General features: G+C 51.8%; 1 protein-coding gene across 2 annotated transcripts in view; it reads right to left on the reverse strand.

Moving 5' to 3' along the window:
• The window catches only part of LOC117355242 (oocyte zinc finger protein XlCOF6-like), a 41,133-nt gene that overhangs the window by 14,516 nt on the left and 1,315 nt on the right, over positions 1-25,302 (reverse strand). For both annotated transcript variants that reach the window (XM_033933531.1, XM_033933530.1), the window contains exon 2: positions 3,189-3,299. In XM_033933531.1, coding sequence (XP_033789422.1) covers positions 3,189-3,299 — 111 coding nt within the window. The remainder of the gene's footprint in view (positions 1-3,188; positions 3,300-25,302) is intronic.

Raw genomic sequence — 25,302 nt, forward strand, 5'->3', positions numbered from 1 at the left:
GGACATCATCAAAGAGAAGAAAAAAGCATTCATCTCCTACAAACAATCAGGGACACAGGACTCTAGAGTAAAATATCTGGCCAAGTCAAGGACCGTCAAAGCAGCAGTTAGGGAGGCCAAATTCCGCATGGAGGAGTCTCTAGCAAAGAACATCCAGAAAGGAGATAAATCTTTCTTCAGGTATATCAGTGACAGAAATAAGAACTCGGGAGGGATAGTACGTCTAAGAAAACCAGACGGAGACTATGTAGAAACGGACTCGGAAAAAGCCCAACTGTTAAATAAATACTTCTGCTCAGTCTTCACCCGCGAGGCGCCGGGAATCGGCCCTCAGCCACAGACAAGGGTTAAATCAGTTGACCCGTTTAGTAATTTCAAGTTTACACCCAGCAGCGTCTATTGCGAGCTGTCAAAAATCAAGGTCAACAAGGCAATGGGGCCTGACAACCTACACCCTAGGGTGCTCAGGGAGTTGGGTGATGTCCTAGCGGAACCGCTATCCGCGCTCTTCAATCTCTCCCTTAGTACAGGTAACGTCCCGATGGACTGGAAGACAGCTAACGTCATCCCACTCCACAAGAAAGGCTCCAAGATGGAGATGGCAAATTACAGACCAGTGAGTCTCACATCGATAGTGAGCAAACTAATGGAAACCCTAATCAAACACCAATTGGATAGAATCATGGACGAGGAGAAACTAAGGGATCCCCGCCAGCATGGATTTACTAAGGGGAGATCCTGCCAATCCAACCTGATCAGCTTCTTTGACTGGGTAACGAGGAAGCTGGATGCTGGTGAGTCCCTGGACATTGTCTACCTAGATTTCAGCAAAGCATTTGATAGCGTACCACACCGCAGGTTGCTAAGCAAGATGAGTTCTTTAGGTCTGGGCGACACATTGACAAATTGGGTTGGGAACTGGCTTGGAGGTAGGCTTCAGAGGGTAGTGGTGAATGGCACCCCCTCCGAAATGTCAGAGGTGATAAGTGGAGTGCCACAGGGCTCCGTCCTGGGCCCGATCTTGTTCAACATCTACATAGGAGACTTGACAGAAGGGCTCCGAGGAAGAATAACTTTATTCGCCGATGATGCCAAGCTAAGCAATGTAGTGAACAAGAGCACAACAGACAATAATTCAATGGCAGATGACATGATGCATGACCTACTTCTACTGGAGCACTGGTCTAGGTCCTGGCAACTCAGTTTCAATGCCAAAAAATGCAAAGTCATGCACCTGGGAAGCCGAAATCCACGCAAACTTTACACCCTAAATGGCGAGATCTTGACAAAAACTGAAGCAGAAAGAGACTTAGGAGTGATTGTCAGGGAAGACATGAAGTCTGCAAATCAAGTTGAGCAAGCTTCATCCAAAGCAAGGCAAATCATAGGTTGCATACGCAGGAGTTTCGTCAGCCGTAAACCGGAAGTCATTATGCCACTGTATAGATCCATGGTGAGACCGCACCTGGAGTACTGTGTACAATTTTGGAAGCCACATTACCGCAAGGATGTACTGAGACTGGAATCGGTCCAGAGAATGGCCACCAGGATGGTCTCGGGACTCAAGGAGCTCCCGTACGAGGAGCGGTTAGGGAAGTTGCAGCTCTACTCACTCGAGGAACGTAGAGAGAGGGGAGATATGATCGAGACATTCAAGTACCTCACGGGTCGCATCGAAGTAGAAGAGGATATCTTCTTTTTCAAGGGTCCCGCAGCAACAAGGGGACATCAGTGGAAAATCAGGGGCGGGAAACTGCACGGTGACACTAGGAAGTTCTTCTTCACAGAAAGGGTGGTTGATCACTGGAATAGTCTTCCACTTCAGGTTATTGAGGCCAGAAGCGTGCAAGATTTTAAGGCCAAATGGGACAAACATGTGGGATCTATCCGCAAAGATAGATAGGGAGGGTCATTGGAGTGGGCAGACTTGATGGGCCGTGGCCCTTATCTGCCGTCTATTTCTATGTTTCTATGTTTCTATGTTTTTTCTGTCTTTTGTTGTCTGAGCAGCTTATTTCTCCATTCTCTTAGGTCCCAGAGTCCCTTTTCTGCTTTTCTTCTTCCTAGGATCGTCTGTCCTGTCCAGCATCTGTCCCTCCTGTTTCTATCCTGAGCTTCTGCCCTCTGTGTCCCTCTCCATTCCCCTGCATCCATTATCCCTCTGTCAGAATCAATGTCCCTGTGTCTAGCAGTCCTTTCATGCCCCTGTCGCTCCCCTTCAAGCATTCATCTCCATGTCTGTCCCTCTTTCTGCCCAGCATTGCTTCAGTGTCCCTGTCTCTATGCTCAGTCCCCATCTAGGATCTCTTCTCTATGTTTCTGTGCCTCTCATTTAGCAGGATCTTCAGCCAGCCTCTCTCCCCTATCCCCTCTCAAGCCAAAATCTCTCTCTCTATCCCTGAACACCCGCAGCCAGCATCTCATGCTATCTCTCTCCCCAGCCAGCATCTCTCATCCACCCCCACCAGCCAACATCTCTCACTTTCTCCCCATTGTCCACTATCACAGCCACGCAGATTCCACTCAATAGCAGCCTCCCACCAGCTCTGCAGGTTTTCCTCTACTATGGTTCTGGCAAAGAGAGAGGAAGTGACATTATTGAAGATGGGACTGCGGTAGAGGGAAGCCTGCAAACAGGCTTCTCGAATTTTCCGGTAGTGATTCAGAGGAGTGCAGCCCAATACCAAATTCTCTGCCAACTTCAGGTAATTATGCGTCCCTGGGGAATACTGCGCTAAGTTATGTTCTTAGAGGTGGAACACAGCCATTGGGATACAACCCACATGTCTAGAATATCTTGCACTGGAACATGTATTCTGCCTGTTCAGCCCCACTCACCTGCCTTGGGAGCTGCTTCTCTGTTAAGCAAAAGACAGGACTGAGGTGCTCAACCATGAAGACACAGAATGTGAAGAATTAGAGATTCAAGGTCTGCAGCTCACGAAAGCTCTAGAAACTTCTGTGGCTTTGTAAACTTTTTCCAATGCTGGGCTCCATCAGTTGACATCATCCACTTGGGAGGACATATATACTGCTCTCCGTACAGATAAGTCATTTGTTTTACTATCTAAGACCTCCTTATACTGCAGAGTAGTTATTGTTCACCAGTACACTGAAATACCTCCTCTTACTCTGTATTGTAGTTATTACTATAGCCCATATCATTCTGTAGAGTATTTGTTACTCACCTGTGTCTGAACGTCTAACTTCTCTCTCTCCTGACTCCTGGGGATCCTGGATATGTGTCTCTCCATCTTGTTTAATCCACGATAACAGATCAGGACTTATCCTTACAGAACCTGTTTCCAGGAATAAACATAAAAACTCAGTTATACTTCCCTTTTGTTAAAAAAAAAATATGCAAACCAAGAAGAGGACTTCCTTATTGTATAATCATCCTACCCAGAATGACATATGGCATACAGCAAATTGGGTCTAATATGGATGTTTCCAAGACTACCATAGGCTAACTTGAGTGTGTTTATCTTCATTATTAGCTGTTCCCAAATAGAACAAAATAAGCTACTATCTTTTCCTAAACATAGATTTACTTGCGGTAAGAGACAGGCGTATCATAATTAAGAACATAATAAGTTGCCTCCACTGGGTCAGACCAGAGGTCCATCGTGCCCAGCAGTCTGCACACATGGCGGCCCATCAGATCCATGACCTGTTAGGTGGTCCCTGACTTTTCCTATAACCCATCTCTACTTCTATCTGTACCCCTCAATCCCCTTATCCTTCAGGAATTTCTCTAAACCTTCCTTGAACCCCCGTAGCGTGCTCTACCCTATCACAACCTCCGGGAGTGCGTTCCATGTGTCCACCACCCTCTGAGTAAAGAAGAACTTCCTAGCATTTGTTCTAAACCTGTCCCCTTTCAATTTTCCGAGTGCCCCCTTGTACTTGTGGTTCCCCAAATTCTGAAGAATCTGTCCCTGTCTACCTTCTCTATGCCTTTCAGGATTTTGAAGGTTTCTATCATGTCTCCTCTAAGTCTCCGCTTTACCAGGGAGAATAGCCCCAGCTTTTCCAACCTGTCAGCGTATGAAAAGTTTTCCATACCTCTTACCATTTTAGTCGCCCTTCTCTGGACTCCCTCAAGTATCGCCATGTCCTTTTTGAGATACGGCGACCAGTACTGGACGCAGTACTCCAGATGCGGGCGCACCATTGCACGATACAGCGGCATGATGACTTCCTTCATCCTGGTCATGATACCCTTTTTGATGATACCCAACATTCTGTTTGCTTTCTTTGAGGCTGTCGCACATTGTGCCGATGCTTTCATTGTTGTATCCACCAACACACCCAGGTCTCTTTCAAGGTTACTTACCCCTAGCAATGATCCCCCCATTTTGTAGCTGAACATCGGGTTCTTTTTCCCTACATGCATGACCTTGCATTTTTCTATATTAAAACTCATTTGCCATTTTTTTGCCCACTCTTCCAGTCTCGTTAGGTCCCTTTGCAGGTCTTCACAGTCTTGTGGTTATAACCCTGCTGCAGAGTTTGGTGTCATCTGCAAATTTAATAACCTCACATTTCGTCCCCGTCTCCAGGTCGTCTATAAATATATTGAACAGGAGCGGTCCCAGCACCGACCCCTGCGGAACTCCGCTTGTGACTGTGATACGTATGGGACATACCTGGAGTCTGAGAGTTGTTTTTAGTAACAATGGCTGTTTAAGAAACCATCTTCTACTAAAAGGATCCTAATGCCAAATAACAACTTTCTTTTTTTAAAAGGGGAACTAGAGTTCAGAAAGATAACTTGCACCTGGCGAGCCAGATTTAGTCAAAACAAGATATGGATGACTTAATCGAGAGAAGGGGGGGAAGCAGGATGTGCATAAACCGGATTCTGACCATAATACTTTGAGCAAAAAAGTGCCTAACTGGTTTGTGATATGCTCATGTTTGAGCTCAATACATAAACCGGATTCTGACCATAATTTGAGCATAAAAAGACAGGCAGAACTCAGTGGAATCAGGACTTCTCCACTGCTGACGAGCCGTGTGATGCTGAGATGAGATAAATGCGCTGCCTCTGCTGTTTCGCTGGTCCCCCGATAACAGAGTGATGATGCAATATATGGTAACAAATTATTGATTCCTTACTTCATGATTTCATTATTATAAAATTGTATGAATAAACCTATATTATGCTTTCAGTCATCTGTGTATGCTATTAATTTTCCCAGTCAGAGAGCTGGTGAGGGGAAGGGAAAGTGGGATATAGCATTACCCTAAGAATAATAGCAGTACAGTGACCCATTGCCATTCTGAGTATTGGTCCTTTACTCCAACCCTCTGTTTCCTGCCTGACAGCCAGTGTTTAATCCATTGGTAGACATCCCCTTTCACCCCGTGGTTCCACAGCTTCTTAAGCAGCCGTTTGTGGGGTACCTTGTCGAAGGCTTTTTGGAAGTCAAGGTAAATGATGTCAATGGATTCCCCTTTGTCCCTCTGGCTGTTTATCCCTTCAAAGAAGTGCAGTAAGTTCGTGAGGCACGACCTTCCCTTGCAGAAGCTGTGCTGGCTCGCCCTCAGCTGTCCATTTTTTTCTATGTGCTCACAGATGCTGTCCTTAAACAGTGTTTCCATCATCTTACCCGGAACCGAAGTCAAGCTCACCGGCCTGTAGTTTCCCGGGTCACCCCTCATCCTTTCTTAAAGATAGGCGTGACATTTGCTATTTTCCAGTCCTCCGGGATCTCCCCAGTTTTCAAGGAAAGGTTACATATTTGCTGGAGAGTTTCCGCTATTTCGTTTCTCAGTTCTTTTAGTACTCTTGGGTGGATTCCGTCTGGGCCTGGTGATTTGTCGCTCTTCAATCTGTCTATCTGTCGGAGGACATCCTCTTGGCTTACCTCTATTTGCTCAAGCTTTTCATCCTGATTCCCACTTATGATCTCCTCAGGTTTTGGAACATTGGATGTGTCCTCGCTTGTGAAGACCGACGCGAAGCACTTGTTCAACCTGTCAGCTAACTCTTTTTCCTCCTTTACCACTCCCTTTCTGTCTCCATCATCCAACGGTCCATCTTCCTCCCTCGCCGGTTGTTTCCCCTTCACGTACCTGAAGAACGGTTTGAAGTTTCGTGCTTCCCCATCCAGCCTCTCTTCATATTCTCTATTTGCTTTCCTAACCGCTCGGTGACATTCCTTTTGGTGTTTTTTTGTTCCTTCTGGTTGTCCTCGGTTTGGTCCTTTTTCCATTTTCTGAATGATCTTTTCTTGTCACCTATCGCCTTCTTCAATGCATTTGTTATCCACACCGGGTTTTTTGTTTGATTCTTTTTCTGGGGACGTACAGGTTTTGTGCTTTGCGCACTGTGTCCTTAAGTAGGGACCAGGCTTTCTCTACGGTCTCCATCTTCCCTGAGCTGCCTCTGAGTTTCTTTCCCACCATTTTTCTCATAGCATCGTAGTTCCCTTTTCTGAAATTGAGCGCTGTCGTTGTAGTTCTCTTCACCTTTGATGTTCCTACTTCTAATTTGCACTGGATCATGTTGTAATCGAGTGGCCCTATTACTACCACATCCTTTGCGGGTCTCCCTAGCCCGTTGAGGATTAGGTCGAGAGTGGCATTTCCTCGCGTTGGTTCCATGACCAGCTGTTCCGGTCTATCCCAGGGTAGTTGAAATGCCCCATCACCACCACACTTCCGCTTTTGCATTCCTGCCTCAATTCTGCTTCCAGGTCTTGGTCATTTGCTTCTATTTGTCCAGGTAGTCGATAGTACAGTCCCAATTTTATGTCAGCTCCATTTCTTCCTGGTAACTTAACCCATAGTGATTTCAAGCCGTCCGCCCTTACTGCTGTTTCCATCCTGGTTGAGTGAATGGAGTCCTTTATATATAATGCTATTCCTCCACCCTTCTTGCACGTCCTGTCTCTCCTATAGAGTTTGTACCCTGGTAGGACCACATCCTATTTGTTGTCCTCAGACCACCATGTTTCTGTGACTCCAATTATGTCTAGGTCCTCTATGACTTCTAGCTCTCCCATTTTGGCTCTTAGACTTCTTGCATTTGTGTAAAAGCAATTTCAGTCCCGGTTGTTTACTTTCCTTGCTGGTTTTCCTCGTGGTTTGTTACTCCTGTGGGTGATCAGATCGTAGGACCTCTTATAATTGCTATATTATTTCAGGTCCACATTCTGATTCCAAATTTTAATCACCTACGCCTGTCCCATCCTACCTGCCTCAACTATTTTGTGTAAAGAACTACAGAACTACATCTGCAGGTGTGTGCTTCATGAGCTGTATCATTGAAATATATTGGGTAATGAAAAAAAATCAAAATACCACTAATCATGAAAGTGGTAAATACAAACCCTCAGATCATGGAAAGCAACATTTATCTCAAATGGTGTAACCCATGAACCAGCGCTGGTTGAGAATGTACAACTCCCAACGCCTTTCTAACAGGAGAAAAAGGCGTTTCAATCTGTCCAAAGCAGATCTTCCTCATGGGGTAATAACCAGCGTTGCCCCTCATAAAATTCTTATTTCAAAATAGAGAATGACACGGTGGCAGTTACCCTCGGCTAGCCGCGGGTAACCCGCCAAAACGGGGAAGAAAAAATAGTGGCCTCTGCGGGACGGGGACAAGGCCATTCACCGCCCCGTGGAGCGGTGAATGGACTTGTCCCCGCAGTGAGGCAATCAAGATCGCGCGGTCCCCGCCATCTCCCTCCCTCCACCTCACCTTTCAACTGAAGAGCAACCGCCGGTTGAATTTCTGCCGGTCCGCGCGAAGAAAAAAAAAAGCCTCTCCTTTTCTCCTGCTCTTATCGCCATGCTGCAGCTACTAAAACCGACAGGAAGTCTATCTGACGTCAATCACTGCCTGGCTGGCCCAGAACGTCCTCTCCGACTTCAGAATTGAGTCAGAAAGAAGACTTCTGGCTTTAGCAGCTGCAGCATGGCGGTAAGAGAAGGGGAAAAGGACGGAGGCTTTTTTTTTTTGAGCGGCAGGGAGGCAGCAGGCTGGCTTTGGCTAGGTAGGGAGAAAGGTAGACAGGCACAAGCAGGAAGGCTTCAGGGCTGGGGGTGGGACAAAGTGTGGAAGGCAGTGAGAGGGACATAGGAAGGAGGCACTAGGGGCACTAAAGACATGGAAAGGAGGCACTGGGGGCACTAAAGACATGGAAAGGAGGCACTGGGGGCACTAAAGACATGGAAAGGAGGCACTGGGGGCACTAAAGACAGGAAGGGACACTAAGGACATGGGAAGGAAGCACTGGGGCACTAAAGACATGGGAAGGAGGCACTGCGGGCACTAAAGACAGGAAGGGCCACTAAGGACATGGGAAGGAAGCACTGGGGCACTAAAGACATGGGAAGGAGGCACTAAAGACATGGGAAGGAGGCACTGGGGGCACTAAAGACAGAAAGGGGCACTAAAGACATGGGAAGGAGGCACTGGGGGCACTAAAGACATGGAAAGTAGGCACTGGGGGCACTAAAGACATGGAAAGGAGGCACTGGGGGCACTAAAGACATAGAAAGGAGGCACTGGGGGCACTAAAGACATGGAAAGGAGACACTAAAGACATGGGAAGGAGGCACTAAAGACATGGGAAGGAGGCACTGGGGGCACTAAAGACAGGAAGGGGCACCAAGGACATGGGAAGGAAGCACTGGGGCACTAAAGACATGGGAAGGAGGCACTGGGGGCACTAAAGACAGGAAGGGGCACTAAGGACATGGGAAGGAAGCACTGGGGCACTAAAGACATGGGAAGGAGGCACTGCGGGCACTAAAGACAGGAAGGGGCACTAAGGACATGGGAAGGAAGCACTGGGGCACTAAAGACATGGGAAGGAGGCACTGCGGGCACTAAAGACAGGAAGGGGCACTAAGGACATGGGAAGGAAGCACTGGGGCACTAAAGACATGGGAAGGAGGCACTGGGGGCACTTTTGATCCAGCCGCCGCTCGGAGGGAAGCGGGCCAACTTTTTCTTCGCCCCAGCACAGCCGGTGAGGAGCGTGGGAGCACTGCTCCGCCCCCCACCCCGAACCAAGCAGGAGACAGAGGAAATAAAAGCACCGCCCCACCGAAGCGCGGCCTTTTGATCCAGCCGCCGCTCGGAGGGAAGCGGGCCAACTTTTTCTTCGCCCCAGCACAGCCGGTGAGGAGCGTGGGAGCACTGCTCCGCCCCCCACCCCGAACCAAGCAGGAGACAGAGGAAATAAAAGCACCGCCCCACCGAAGCGCGGCCTTTTGATCCAGCCGCCGCTCGGAGGGAAGCGGGCCAACTTTTTCTTCGCCCCAGCACAGCCGGTGAGGAGCGTGGGAGCACTGCTCCGCCCCCCACCCCGAACCAAGCAGGAGACAGAGGAAATAAAAGCACCGCCCCACCGAAGCGCGGCCTTTTGATCCAGCCGCCGCTCGGAGGGAAGCGGGCCAACTTTTTCTTCGCCCCAGCACAGCCGGTGAGGAGCGTGGGAGCACTGCTCCGCCCCCCACCCCGAACCAAGCAGGAGACAGAGGAAATAAAAGCACCGCCCCACCGAAGCGCGGCCTTTTGATCCAGCCGCCGCTCGGAGGGAAGCGGGCCAACTTTTTCTTCGCCCCAGCACAGCCGGTGAGGAGCGTGGGAGCACTGCTCCGCCCCCCACCCCGAACCAAGCAGGAGACAGAGGAAATAAAAGCACCGCCCCACCGAAGCGCGGCCTTTTGATCCAGCCGCCGCTCGGAGGGAAGCGGGCCAACTTTTTCTTCGCCCCAGCACAGCCGGTGAGGAGCGTGGGAGCACTGCTCCGCCCCCCACCCCGAACCAAGCAGGAGACAGAGGAAATAAAAGCACCGCCCCACCGAAGCGCGGCCTTTTGATCCAGCCGCCGCTCGGAGGGAAGCGGGCCAACTTTTTCTTCGCCCCAGCACAGCCGGTGAGGAGCGTGGGAGCACTGCTCCGCCCCCCACCCCGAACCAAGCAGGAGACAGAGGAAATAAAAGCACCGCCCCACCGAAGCGCGGCCTTTTGATCCAGCCGCCGCTCGGAGGGAAGCGGGCCAACTTTTTCTTCGCCCCAGCACAGCCGGTGAGGAGCGTGGGAGCACTGCTCCGCCCCCCACCCCGAACCAAGCAGGAGACAGAGGAAATAAAAGCACCGCCCCACCGAAGCGCGGCCTTTTGATCCAGCCGCCGCTCGGAGGGAAGCGGGCCAACTTTTTCTTCGCCCCAGCACAGCCGGTGAGGAGCGTGGGAGCACTGCTCCGCCCCCCACCCCGAACCAAGCAGGAGACAGAGGAAATAAAAGCACCGCCCCACCGAAGCGCGGCCTTTTGATCCAGCCGCCGCTCGGAGGGAAGCGGGCCAACTTTTTCTTCGCCCCAGCACAGCCGGTGAGGAGCGTGGGAGCACTGCTCCGCCCCCCACCCCGAACCAAGCAGGAGACAGAGGAAATAAAAGCACCGCCCCACCGAAGCGCGGCCTTTTGATCCAGCCGCCGCTCGGAGGGAAGCGGGCCAACTTTTTCTTCGCCCCAGCACAGCCGGTGAGGAGCGTGGGAGCACTGCTCCGCCCCCCACCCCGAACCAAGCAGGAGACAGAGGAAATAAAAGCACCGCCCCACCGAAGCGCGGCCTTTTGATCCAGCCGCCGCTCGGAGGGAAGCGGGCCAACTTTTTCTTCGCCCAGCACAGCCGGTGAGGAGCGTGGGAGCACTGCTCCGCCCCCCACCCCGAACCAAGCAGGAGACAGAGGAAATAAAAGCACCGCCCCACCGAAGCGCGGCCTTTTGATCCAGCCGCCGCTCGGAGGGAAGCGGGCCAACTTTTTCTTCGCCCCAGCACAGCCGGTGAGGAGCGTGGGAGCACTGCTCCGCCCCCCACCCCGAACCAAGCAGGAGACAGAGGAAATAAAAGCACCGCCCCACCGAAGCGCGGCCTTTTGATCCAGCCGCCGCTCGGAGGGAAGCGGGCCAACTTTTTCTTCGCCCCAGCACAGCCGGTGAGGAGCGTGGGAGCACTGCTCCGCCCCCCACCCCGAACCAAGCAGGAGACAGAGGAAATAAAAGCACCGCCCCACCGAAGCGCGGCCTTTTGATCCAGCCGCCGCTCGGAGGGAAGCGGGCCAACTTTTTCTTCGCCCCAGCACAGCCGGTGAGGAGCGTGGGAGCACTGCTCCGCCCCCCACCCCGAACCAAGCAGGAGACAGAGGAAATAAAAGCACCGCCCCACCGAAGCGCGGCCTTTTGATCCAGCCGCCGCTCGGAGGGAAGCGGGCCAACTTTTTCTTCGCCCCAGCACAGCCGGTGAGGAGCGTGGGAGCACTGCTCCGCCCCCCACCCCGAACCAAGCAGGAGACAGAGGAAATAAAAGCACCGCCCCACCGAAGCGCGGCCTTTTGATCCAGCCGCCGCTCGGAGGGAAGCGGGCCAACTTTTTCTTCGCCCCAGCACAGCCGGTGAGGAGCGTGGGAGCACTGCTCCGCCCCCCACCCCGAACCAAGCAGGAGACAGAGGAAATAAAAGCACCGCCCCACCGAAGCGCGGCCTTTTGATCCAGCCGCCGCTCGGAGGGAAGCGGGCCAACTTTTTCTTCGCCCCAGCACAGCCGGTGAGGAGCGTGGGAGCACTGCTCCGCCCCCCACCCCGAACCAAGCAGGAGACAGAGGAAATAAAAGCACCGCCCCACCGAAGCGCGGCCTTTTGATCCAGCCGCCGCTCGGAGGGAAGCGGGCCAACTTTTTCTTCGCCCCAGCACAGCCGGTGAGGAGCGTGGGAGCACTGCTCCGCCCCCCACCCCGAACCAAGCAGGAGACAGAGGAAATAAAAGCACCGCCCCACCGAAGCGCGGCCTTTTGATCCAGCCGCCGCTCGGAGGGAAGCGGGCCAACTTTTTCTTCGCCCCAGCACAGCCGGTGAGGAGCGTGGGAGCACTGCTCCGCCCCCCACCCCGAACCAAGCAGGAGACAGAGGAAATAAAAGCACCGCCCCACCGAAGCGCGGCCTTTTGATCCAGCCGCCGCTCGGAGGGAAGCGGGCCAACTTTTTCTTCGCCCCAGCACAGCCGGTGAGGAGCGTGGGAGCACTGCTCCGCCCCCCACCCCGAACCAAGCAGGAGACAGAGGAAATAAAAGCACCGCCCCAACGGCGCGCAGCCGTTCGGCGTGCCATCGAAGGCGCACGTCAAAGGCGTGTGCGCCTTAGCACGCGCCTTTGCGAAGCACCTGTGCGAGGCACTAGCATAGGTGCTCACCGAAATCTGCTTCCGGAACCCTTACACTCGAAGCCCAGACAACAGAGACGACCTCCGACCTCCACTACAGGCCCTGACACTGCACATACAGACAACCCATCCGGATAAGTACTGCTGCTACTTAATTATTTAGCTCTATAACTCGCCAGCACTTTACACACCACAGTCAGTTCTCTGCACACTGTAGTTGGTACCTACTTACGACAGAGCTACACCCTACACATTAACACCCCACAACAGCCGCAAACAAATCCTATTAAGCCGTAATCCGCACGGTATGTTCAGACTATTGTTCTAGACTATACTGGATTAAATCAGATTAGTTGTGTATTGGAGCATACTGTTGTGAACTGCATCGTATCAGATTACTCTAATTTAGCAATCTGTATTGTATTATATTGTATTCTACTGGATATATGTTATATAGTATTATCCCGCACTGTATTGTATTGTATTATATAGGGTACATGTCATACTAAAGTACACTGCACCATACAAGATAATACCAAACTCTACTATAGCCGGACGAGCCCTCCACAATGGCCTGGCTAAACACACACCAATGTGTAGCCTTACTTCTACTCTACCTGCTAACCACCAGGCTCTGTAAGGCAGACAACACCAAGGCTTCTATCATCCCCATCCACTTCACTTTACACCGATCAGTAAAACCCAAAAACCCCATATACACCCACCACACCACACAAGACCACCCCCAAACCCATCCGCCCATAATCCCCTCATATCCCCACAAACCAACCAAGCTCCACCCAACAAAACCAAGAACCCTAAAAAAACTCGCATACTCCCACCTCGCCCCAATCAACCATTCCACACATCAGTCCCTACTTGGCTCTTACCTAAACATTAGATCAATGCGAAACAAAGCGTCCCTGATCAAAGACTGGCTGATTGAAACTAACCCTGACCTCGTTCTCCTCACTGAAACCTGGTTACTATCAGACAAAGATATTATCATAAAAGATTGTCTACCACCGGGATACAAGATTCTCTCTCTAGCCAGAACATGGGGAAGAGGAGGAGGTCTTGCAATAATCTTCCGAGACCACCTAAAAGGTACCATTCTCAACACAATATCCTCGCCCGACTCAGAAATCTTGACCATCTCCCTAACTTCAAATTCTCTGCCCTCCTCACTAACCATAACTTTATTCTACATACCTCCAAAAAAATGGACCACGATCAAAGAGAACTTCGCAGAATCCCTCCTAACCAACTCTTTAACAAGCCCCTATAACCTACTATGTGGGGACATCAACCTACACCTTGAAAAAACGGACCAACCAGAAATAGCAGACCTTTGGTCTCTGCTCTCCCAATTAGGATATGACAAACACCCCCCTGTCACAACCCACCAAGGAGGTCATCAGTTAGATCTGGTGACTCTCTCCTCCAAGGAACTATCCAACCCCACATTTTATTGGAAACAAGAAAACTGGTCGGACTCCCTCTGGTCCGACCACCGCCTATGTACCTTCTCCATCGGATGCCAAAACAAACTCCAGAAAAGCGGCAAAACAAGATCCATCAAAACCCACACTACTAGAGGAAAGATTGACCCAACAGAATTCTGGTCCCACTACGAAATTAACACCAATCCTACCGAACAAACGGAACAACTCATGACATCCTGGATCCAGACCAGTACCAACATACTAAACGAGATTGCCCCCCCAAAAACCCGCAAAATCAGAACCCCCAACCAAGAAGGCTGGTTCGACCATGATTTGCTGCTATACAAGAAAGACCTTAGGAAAGCTGAAAGATTATGGCAAAAAACGGGATCCCCTGAACACAGATCGGCCTGGAGACAAAAAGTAAAAAATTACAAAACCCTCACAAATGAAAAAAGAAAAAACTTCTACTCCCTTAAGATCGGAAACATAAAAACCAACAGCAGTAATCTCTTCAAACTGGTCAATGACCTATATAACTTAGAGACCCACACAAACATACACGAAGAATCCACCTTAACTGCCGACTCCCTCGCTGACTTCTTCAACACCAAGATTCAAAAACTAAGATTAACACTACCCCCCAGCCCCAATCCCCTCGAGCTGTTCCCCATTCTCCCAGACATCTACTTATCAAACCCAGACCTAGGAGCCAGAGCTGACCTCTGTTGGAAACAATTCGCAGCAATCGACTGGCAAACCTTCAACTCATACTACAACAAATATACACACTCCCATTGCAAACTGGATACATGCCCACCAAATATCATGAAAACGGCACCCCCCTGCTTCAAAGCAAAAATGATGACATGGGTTAATTTTCTATTATCCTCAGGAAACTTCCCGTCTGAGCAAGGCCATATTATGATCACCCCTATTATAAAAAATGCGAATGAACCACCCAATTCCCCATCTAACTATAGACCGATCGCCAGTATCCCCTTATTCACCAAAATTGCGGAGGGGCTGGTAAAGGCGGAACTTTCTGCATACCTTGATAAATTTAACATACTCAGCGACTTTCAATCAGGCTTTCGTACTGACCACAGCACGGAAACCATCTTAGCTTCCCTTCTCGACCACCTACACACGCTCTTCAGTCAGGGCTCAAGTGCCTTAATCATACAACTTGACCTGAGCAGCGCTTTTGACCTGGTAGACCACACCATTCTCCTTGAATGCCTGGCTCACATCGGCATCTCAGACCAGGTCCTTAACTGGTTTCAGGGGTTCCTAAGAAATAGATCCTACAAAGTATGCAAGAACAACTCTTTCTCTTACAGCTGGGACAACACCTGCGGGGTCCCACAGGGCTCCCCCTTATCCCCCACCCTATTCAACATCTACCTGGCCTCCCTAGGCAACCTTCTTCATAACCTCAAGCTCAAATTCTTCATTTATGCAGACGACATCACAATATCCATCCCACTCACCAACTTTTCACATGAAATACTCGACCACACTACAAACATCCTCAACCAGATCGAACTCTGGATGCTAGCATTCAGACTGAAACTAAACCCCGATAAATCTAAATTCTTCCTAGCCACCCCCAACGACAAAATCAAAGAAACTACAATTCAACTGAAAGGAATGACCTTCCCACTCGAACCAACCTTAAAAATCCTGGGAGTCACGCTGGATAAAAATCTTTCTTTAGAAAATCACACCGACCTCGTCATCAGGAAAAGCTTCTCTGCACTTTGGAAACTTCGCACTATAAAAAAATACTTCAATGACACTTCCTTCCGCCTTCTTGTACAATCCTCTATCCTCAGCATTCTAGATTATTGCAACATCATATACCTTAACGCCACGAAGAAAACAACCAGAAGACTAAAAATAATCCAGAATACCGCCGTGCGCCTCATCTTTGGCCTAAAGAAATGGGAACATATCACCCCATTCTACCACCAACTCCACTGGCTGCCTTTCGAGTCTAGAGTCCTTTACAAATTCGCATGCTTCTGTTACAGGGCGGTAAATGGTTCCTCACCAAGTTACATCAACCCTCACTTCAACCTCTACCGCACCAACAAGAATTCCCGTCGTATTCAGCTGTTCGCCTTCCCCTCACCCAAACTTTGTCACTTCAAAAGATTCCTTGATAGAACTTTCGCCTTCCAAGCTGCCAAGCTGAACCCATGGCTAGCACAAATGATACTAGAGGCCCCCACTTACCTCGGTTTCAGAAAATCACTTAAAACTCACCTATTCCGCAAACAAGACCCAAACTGTTCCCCCCCTGACAATTTCTCCCCAATCCGGCCCCCTTATGAGGCCTTCCCCCCCTTTTTCCCCCCTTTCCGCATCCTCTGTCTAGTTCAAATAAAGCTGATAAATAACTGAAACTCTGTTATTCTGTACTTCAAATAACAAATCTGTAATTCTGACAAATAATTGTAAATCTGCCTGTCTAAGCAGACCCTAATGTAACTCAATGTAAACCGCCTTGAACTCGCATGGGTATGGCGGTATATAAAAATAAACTATTATTATTATTATTATTAAAGACAGGAAGGGGCACTAAGGACATGGGAAGGAGGCACCGGGGGCACTAAAGACATGGGAAGGAGGCATCGGGGGCACTAAGGACATAGGAAGGAAAGAGGGAGGGAATAGAAAGCACAGTTACTTACCGTAACAGGTGTTATCCAGGGACAGCAGGCATATATTCTCACATGTGGGTGACGTCATCTACGGAGCCCCAGCGCGGACAGCTTTTCAAGCAAACTTGATTGAAGTTTCAAGTTTGCTACACTGCACCACGCATGTGCATGCCTTCTTGCCCACTAGAGGGTGCATCCCCACCTCGTGGTCCTCAGTTCCATAACCAGCAAAGAAGCCATCCCCGGGGAGGAGGGCGGGTTGTGAGAATATATGCCTGCTGTCCCTGGATAACACCTGTTACGGTAAGTAACTGTGCTTTATCCCAGGACAAGCAGGCATGATATTCTCACATGTGGGTGACCTCCAAGCCAACCAAAAAAGGGCAGGTGGGAGGATGGCAATTTAGGAAAACAGGTTACGTAACACCGACTGGCCAAACCGGCCATCGCTTCTGGACAAAGTGTCCAGACAGTAGTGGGAGGTGAACGTATGAACCGAAGACCAAGTGGCAGCTTTACATATGTCCTCCACAGGAGTAGACCGGAGGAAAGCAACAGAAGCTGCCATCGCTCAGACCTTATGCCCCGTGACTCGACCATGGAGCGTGAGACCAGCCTGAGCGTAGCAAAAAGAAATACAAGCAGCTAGCCAGTTGGACAAGGTGCGCTTGGAAACAGGATGTCCCAGCCGATTAGGATCAAAGGACAAAAATAATTGAGGAACCTTCCTATAAGACTTGGTACATTGGAGATAAAAAGCCAACGCCCTCTTACAGTCCAGCGTGTGAAGAGCTGCCTCACCAGGATGAGAGTGGGGCTTCGGGAAGAACACCGGAAGGACAATAGACTGATTGAGGTGGAAATCAGACAAAACCTTAGGTAGAAATTTGGGATGGGTGCGAAGAACCACCTTGTCATGATGGAACACAGTAAAGGGCGGGTCCGCAACCAAAGCCTGAAGCTCACTAATTCGACGAGCAGACGTGAGCGCAAGTAAAAAGATCACTTTCCAAGTGAGAAACTTAGGAAGAGACTTGTCAATTGGCTCAAAGGGAGGTTTCATCAGCTGAGCCAAGACCACATTCAGATCCCAAACTACAGGAGGAGGTTTCAGCGGAGGATTAACATTAACTAAACCCCTCATGAAACGAACCACCAGAGGATGAAGAGAGAGAGAACGACCCTCTAGATGCCGATAGAAAGCAGCAATAGCACTGAGATGCACCCGGATGGAAGTTGTCTTCAGCCCAGACTTGGATAAATGTAGCAAATATTCCAGAACCGAGGACACCGGAACCAAACTCAGGTCCAGATGGTGCGAGGCACACCAGGATGAAAATCTGGTCCACTTCTGGGAATAACAAAGCCAAGTCGAGGTCTTGCGCGAGGCTTCCAATACCTCTCTGACCTCCGAAGTCAGGGGGAAAGGAACCAAGCCGTCAGATGTAAAGACTGAAGATTGGGATGCAACAGCGAACCCCGACTCTGAGACAGCAGAGAGGGAAAAACTGGCAGAAGTAGAGGCTCCCTGGCACTGAGTTGAAGGAGCAGGGAAAACCAGTGCTGACGAGGCCAACGTGGCGCTATGAGAATCATAGTGGCTCTGGATGACTTGAGATGAACCAACGTCCTCATTATTAGAGGAAAAGGAGGAAACGCATAAAGGAATCTCCCTCCCCAGTCGAGAAGGAAGGCATCTGCCTCGAGACGGTCCTGGGAGAACATCCGGGAACAATAGAAGGGCAGTTTGCGAGTCTCCGGGGAAGCAAAGAGATCCAACTGAGGGGTCCCCCAGCGGTCGAAGACCTCGCGCAGGACTCTGGAGTTTAGCGACCACTCGTGCGGCTGGAGAAGACGACTGAGTTTGTCTGCGAGACAATTCTTTTCTCCATGGATGTAAACCGCACGTAGGAAGATGTTCTGGGAGACCGCCCATTGCCAAAGGCGCAGGGCTTCCTGGCACAAGGCCCAAGAACCCGTTCCCCCTTGTTTGTTTACATAATACATCGCCACCTGGTTGTCCGTGCGTACGAGGACTACCTGGTCTTGGAGTAGGTGGCCGAACGCTCGAGCCGCCAGAAAAATGGCACGAAGCTTCAACACATTGATGTGACAAAGACGGTCCTCCGCCGACCATAGACCCTGGGTCCGCAGACCGTCGAGATGAGCCCCCACGCGTACTCCGAAGAATCCGTGGTCAGGACCTTGTGATGCGGCGGAACGAGAAAGAGCAAACCCCCTGAAAGATTGGAAGAGTTTGTCCACCAACGGAGCGAGCGTCTCAAAGAGGGAGTCACCCTTATCGGGCAAGAGAGTGGATCGCACTCCTGACGCCATTGGGAGGCCAAGGTCCACTGAGGAAGCCTCATGTGCAATCGGGCGAACGGAGTGACATGGACCGTCGACGCCATGTGGCCCAGGAGCACCAACATGCGATGAGCAGAAAGTGCGGGCATCAGCGAAACCTGGCGACTCAATCAAAGCAGTGCCTGCATCCGAGGAGGAGGGAGGAAGGAACGGAGGCGAACCGTGTCCAGCACGGCTCCGATAAACTGAAGGGATTGAGTCGGGCTCAACTGAGACTTGGGGAAGTTCACCTCGAACCCCAGACGTTGAAGGAAGATGATAGTCTGTCGGGTCGCTGAGATAACCCCTTCCCTGGTGGAGGCCTTGATCAGCCAATCGTCCAGGTAGGGAAAGACCTGCAGCACCTGCGACCTCAGGGCTGCCGCAACCACCACCATACACTTCGTGAAGACTCGAGGGGACGAAGCCAGGCCAAATGGGAGGACCCGATATTGAAGGTGCAAATCCCCCACCTGGAACCGTAAATACTTGCAGAAAGCGGGATGCACCGGAACATGAGTGTAGGCTTCCTTCAAGTCTAGGGAGCACATCCAATCCCCTTCCTCCAACAGAGGGTATAAAACCGAAGTGACAACATCCGGAACTTCTCCCGGACCAGGAATTTGTTGAGCTTCCGGAGGTCCAAAATGGGGCGTAAGTCCCCTGTCTTCTTTGGAACCAAAAAGTAACGGGAGTAAAACCCCGTCCCCCGTTGGTCTGGGGGCACTGGTTCCACCGCCCGTAAGCTCAACAAGACCCTGGCCTCCAGAAGGAGAAGGGGAAGTTGGCTGCGGTTGCACGGACACATTCCGGGGGGATGGTCCGGCGGCGTGGCTGAGAAATTCAGCGAGTAGCCCTCGGAGATGATCCGGAGCACCCATGCGTCGGATGTTATCTCTGTCCAAGCCACAGAGAAGGACCTGAGATGGCCTCCGATTGGGAGGGGGTCCCGTGATATTGCGGAGGGGGCCCGCCCCCATCCGCACAGCCCGTCAAAAGGACGGAGCTGGCTTGGACGCTCCCTGCGCCGGAGGTTTCGGCTGTCCCCCTCTACCCTGTTGGGGAGGGCGCCGGGCCGGAGGTCTAGAAAAAGCAGGAGTAGACTTCTGCGGGTATTTCCTCGGGGGCGGCCGGAAAGATTTTTGCGGCTAAGGAGCGCTCCTGTTCCGACAAACGTTTGGTCGCCGCCTCCAAGGATTCATCAAATAATTCTGAACCCACGCATGGTAAATTTGCCAGTCGTTCCTGTAGGTTAGAATCCATATCGAGGGTATGGAGCCAGGCCAGCCGGCGCATAGCCACCGCAAAGGCCGAGACCCTCGAAGCAAGCTCAAACGCGTCGTACACAGCGTGGAACAGGTACAGCTGCAATTGAGACAAGTTGGACATGAATGTGGCAAACCCCTCTCGATGGGAAGCAGGCATGACCTCCCGATACTGAGGTAGGTCCTTCACCATGCTACGCAAATAGGATGAAAACGTAAATGTGTAGTTGAGGACCCTGATGGCCATAAGGGAATTAGAGTAGAGGCGACGACCAAACTTGTCTAGGGTCCTCCCCTCCCTTCCGGGCGGGACCGCCGCCGAGACTCTGGATGGCTGAGTCTTTTTAAGCGCCGGCTCCACAATCAGCGACTGGTGTGAGAGTTGAGGCTTATCGAACCCTTTAGATGGAACGGTCCGGTATTTGGACTCCATCTTCGACGGCACCGCAGTGATTGTAAGAGGGGAGTCCAAGTTCTTAAGGAAGGTTTGATGTAGGACTTTATTCAGGGGAAGGCGAGGAGTTTCCCTCGGGGGAGTAGGAAGGTCCTGCTCCTCTAGGAACTCTTTGGTATATTGAGAACCCGCCATTAAGTCAAGCCCCAAGGCTTGTGCCATATCCTGCACGAACCTGGAGAAGGAGGAGGTTCTGGCGGGCGGCGAGGGGGTTCGAGATCTCCCTGCCGAACAGAAGGGGGAAGCCTCGCGGGAATACCGCGGTTCCCTGCCAGACCCCGATCCCCAGGAGGCCACATCGAGCGACCTCGAAGGGGTTGGGGAACGCCTGCGCCCCGAAGAGCCCTTGGGGGAAACCCCGGGGGTACAAGGCATCGAGGCGCGCCCCCTCCGTCTCGGGGAAGAGTCTCTCGAACCCCCTCTCGCGGGGGAACGAAACAGGCTTGGGTTGTAGAGGCGGAGCTCCGAGACACGCAAGGTCTCGCCCTCGAGCGGCGAAGAGCGACCACGTCTCCGAGGAGAACCCCGAGAACGTTTGGGTTTCCTCGGATGACGCCTCGCCCGAGGCCGGCCCGAGGGCGAGGAGCCCCGGGAAGATCTCGAGGAATAGGACGAGGATATCCTCCTGACCCGACGCACCTTGTCCTTAGGCCTAACGGTCCTCTCAGGCTGGGCCTCCGAGGTCGAAGTCGAGGGCGAGGTCGGGGTCGAGGTCGGGGCGAGACCGGCACCCGAAGTCGAGGGCACCGAGACCGAGGACGCCGAGGCCGGCGCAGTCGAGGCCGAAGCCTGCTGCAGCTGCTCGATGGCTCCTGACAGCTCCAAGGTAATCAACGCTCGGAGCAAGTCTTGGAAGGCCGGGATCCCCATCATGGCCGGTAGGTCAGAGGCCGAGGGGTGCTCCCTGGAGGGCGACCTCGGTCTCGAGTAGTCCCTCGGGGCACTAGATTTGCCAACCCTGGGCTGGGCCGAAGCCGACCCACCTGCTGACGAGGAGCCCGAGGATGGCTTCTTCGCCGAGCCTGGAGCTGAGGAGGGAAGCGGGGACTTACCCGAGGTAGGCTTTGTCGGAGCAGCAGGCTTCGATGAAATCGAGGGACGCGGCTGGGGCGAGGATCCCGAGGCCGAGGTCGAGGCCGAAGCCGATGTCGAGGCCTTCCCCGCTGCGGGGTCCGCAGAGAAGAGCTCCGCCATCCGGGCACGGCGTCGGCGGAGCGCTCTGGACTGAAAAGTGGAGCACCTCTCACAGGAGTCAGTGGGGTGCTCCGGACCCAAGCGAATCAAGCACCACCGGTGCGGATCGGTAATTGACAGCAACCGATCACACCGGGTGCATTTCTTAAAGCCCGTCAAGGGACGGGACATGAAAAAGAAAAGGGGCCGGGAACGAACGACGTCCCGCGGCTCCCGGGAGCCCCCGGAGCCGAACGGAAGAAATAAACTTTTGACGATAAACGACGGTACTAGTAGAAAAAAACAACAAATAAAGCACAGCGACCGAGCTAACTAACCCAGACGCGGTGTCAGAAGGCAGAAAAACAGGAGCTCAATTTCCACAGGGCTTCTGGCTCCGCGGAAAAAACTGAACTGAGGACCACGAGGTGGGGATGCGCCCTCTAGTGGGCAAGAAGGCATGCATATGCGTGGTGCAGTGTAGCAAACTTGAAACTTCAATCAAGTTTGCTTGAAAAGCTGTCCGTGCTGGGGCTCCGTAGATGACGTCACCCACATGTGAGAATATCATGCCTGCTTGTCCTGGGATAAAGGGACAATTCTTGGGCCTAAGTGCAGAAAGAAAGAAATGAAAGAAAGGATACACAGACAGAAGGAAACGCAACCAGAGACTCATGAAATCAATCACCAGACAGCAAAGGTAGGAAAATTATTTTATTTTCAATTTAGTGATCAAAATGTGTCAGTTTTGAGAATTTATATCTGCTGTCTATATTTTGCACTATATTTGTCTATTTTTCTATAGTTACTGAGGTAACTGAGCTTGCGGAGATGGGGCGGAAACAGGGTTTTAAAATTTTAGTGCTAGTAGTTTGCTGGTCCACAAAATAATTCTTTTATTTCTGCCAGTCCACGGATGTAAAAAGGTTGAAAACCACTGCTGTAGAGTATGCCGGCTTTCTTTTTTGCCAAGCAGCGCTCATCAATCTTCTCCTCTCTTGCAACTTTTCCGGTTGCATCAGAGGAGAATATTGAACAAATGAGCACCCGCACATTAGAGAGTTGCACGGGGACAGAAATCCCACCCGTCCCCGCCAAAGTCCCACCCGTCCCCACCCATCCCCGTGAGGAATCCCACCCGTCCCCACCCGTCCCCGTGAGGAATCCCTCCGTCCCCACCCGTCCCCGTGAGGAATCCCCTCCGTCCCCACCCGTCCCCGCGAGGAATCCTCTCCGTCCCCCCCCGTCCATATAAACTTCAGAAATAGTTATTTCATTTAATTATGCTACTGAATTAAAGGCTCTGGTAGAAACCCATTTACAAATAAGCAAAAAGACTTTATTAATTTGAAAATATTAATTGGGAAGAATACATACTTTGCAAATGGGTTTCTACCAGAGCCTCTAATGTTTATAAATTTTTATCAACACAACTAATATAATACTTTATCCTGAAGCAAAATAAAAAAAAAGAAATATAATTCTTTTCCTACCTTTGTTGCCTGGTTTCTGCTTTCCTCATGTTCTCATTCAATTCCTTCCATCCACTGTCTCTCTTCCTTCTGCATCTTCCATTTGCTCTGTTACTGTGCCTCTCCCTTTCTTCCCCCTTCCAAATTGGTCTGGCACCCATCTTCTTCTCTCCGCTCCCCCCATAGTCTGGCATCTGTCTTCTTCCCTGCCAGCGTCTTCTCCCTACTATCTCTTCCCCATTTCCTTTCAGCGTCCTTCTCCCCCCATCTTCCCCATGTCCTGTCAGCGTCCTTCTCCCCCCTCTGTCTTCCACATGTGCTTTCAGTGTCCTTCTCCCCCCTCTGCTTCCCCATGTCCTTTCAGCGTCCTTCTCCCTCTCTGTCTTCCCCATGGCCTTTCAGCGTCCTTCTCCACCCCCCCCCCCGTCTTCCCCATGTCCTTTCAGCGTCCTTCTCCACCCCTTTGTCTTCCCCATGTGCTTTCAGCATCCTTCTCCTCCCTCTGTCTTCCACAAGTGCTTTAAGAGTCCTTCCCCCCCGCCCTTCCCATGGCCTTTCAGCATCCTTCTCCACCCCTTTGTCTTCCCCATGTCCTTTCAGCGTCCTTCTCCACCCCTTTGTCTTCCCCATGTGCTTTCAGCATCCTTCTCCCCCCTCTGTCTTCCACAAGTGCTTTCAGAGTCCTTCCCTCCCTCGCCCTTCCCATGGCCTTTCAGCGTCCTTCGCCACCCCTTTGTATTCCTCATGTGCTTTCAGCGTCCTTCTCCCTCCTCTGTCTTCAAGTGCTTTCAGAGTCCTTCCCCCCCTCCTCCCGTCTTCCCCATGTGCTTTCAGCGTCCTTCTCCCCCCCTCCTTCTCTACCGCCCCGGGTGCAGCACAGCCGGCCAGGTCCCCTTACTTTTGTAGCACTTCCCCGACCGACTGACAACAGCCCCGGTCCGACAAACCTCCCTGCCCTTAACTGCGAATCTAAATTACCTTATTACAGCTGCTGTAAGAAGATAATTTAGATTCGCGGCTACAGGGCAGGGAGGATTGTCGGACCGGGGCTGTTGTCGGTCGGTCGGGGAAGTGCCACAAAAGTAAGGTGACCTGGCCGGCTATGCTGCAACCGGGGCGGGGTGTGGCGGGGCGGACCGCCCCCTCCCTTGGTAGCCACTCGAACCGCGAGGCTACTCTCCTCCTTACCTGCACTGCCTGCAGCACAGAGCCAAACGGAAGTCTTCCCGACGTCAGCGCTGACGTCGGAGGGAGGGAGGGCTTTGTTTAAGCCCTCCCTCCCCTCCGATGTCAGCGCTGACGTCGGGAAGACTTCCGTTCGGCTCTGTGCTGCAAGCAGAGAAGGTAGGGAGAAGAGCCGCGCGACTGAGTACATCCAGCCCCGCAGGAACCCCGCAACCCTCGGAGGCGTCCCCACGGGATCCCCGCGACCCTAGGGGGCGTCCCCACGGGATACCCGCGACCCTAGGGGGCGTCCCCACGGGATCCCCGCGACCCTAGGGGCGTCCCCACAGGATCCCCGTGACCCAAAGGGGGAACCCGCGGGACCCGCGGGATTCCCGTCGTCCCCGTTCCCGTGCAGCTCTCTACCGCACATGCGGCTGGGCGAAAAAGAAAGCCAGCATACTCTACATCTAAGGTGAGATGGAGGAAGGGAGATGGCGGAACACTGCAGTCGGTCGGGTGTCTGCTGTTTTTGTATCACTGCCTGCCTGCGCTCATGTTCCAGATCCTCCTGCATTTTTAGTGTGCACAATTGACCTGATTTGAGCTATAGGTGAACTTGGGGGACACGTCATTGAAAGGGAGGACAAGTTAATTGATTTATTTTATGTTCGGTTTTTACTACAGGGCAGAGGCACTGAAACAGATTCTCAGGGCAGTAGTAGTAGTGGCAGGACTCTCTTCTGTCTTCATGTTGTTTCGCAGTCCTGAGGCTTATATGGATGCTGCGGGGATGGTGACGGGGCGGTGAATGGGATGGCGGTGATGGTGACGGGGCAGTGAAGGGAAAGGCGGTGACGGGGCGGTGCAGAGGATGGTGGGCCGGGGATGGTGCAGCGACGGGGACAGATTTTTTCCCCGTGTCATTCTATATTTCAAAACATTACCGTTGTGGTCTAACGGCAAACGCAGCCGCGTAATGTAGTTGCTTTGAAAAGCTGGTAATGAAAGAAAATCATCTCTCATTACAAGACTGCCCACCACAACTGTACAATGTAATCTTCTGCAGCCAGGTTCTGACCATTTGGGCTACTCTGACCCTGCAATTTAGCTCTTCTTCAAGAAAAAG

Source organism: Geotrypetes seraphini, chromosome 2 (genome assembly GCF_902459505.1).
Source record: "Geotrypetes seraphini chromosome 2, aGeoSer1.1, whole genome shotgun sequence".
NCBI classification, from domain to species: domain Eukaryota; kingdom Metazoa; phylum Chordata; class Amphibia; order Gymnophiona; family Dermophiidae; genus Geotrypetes; species Geotrypetes seraphini.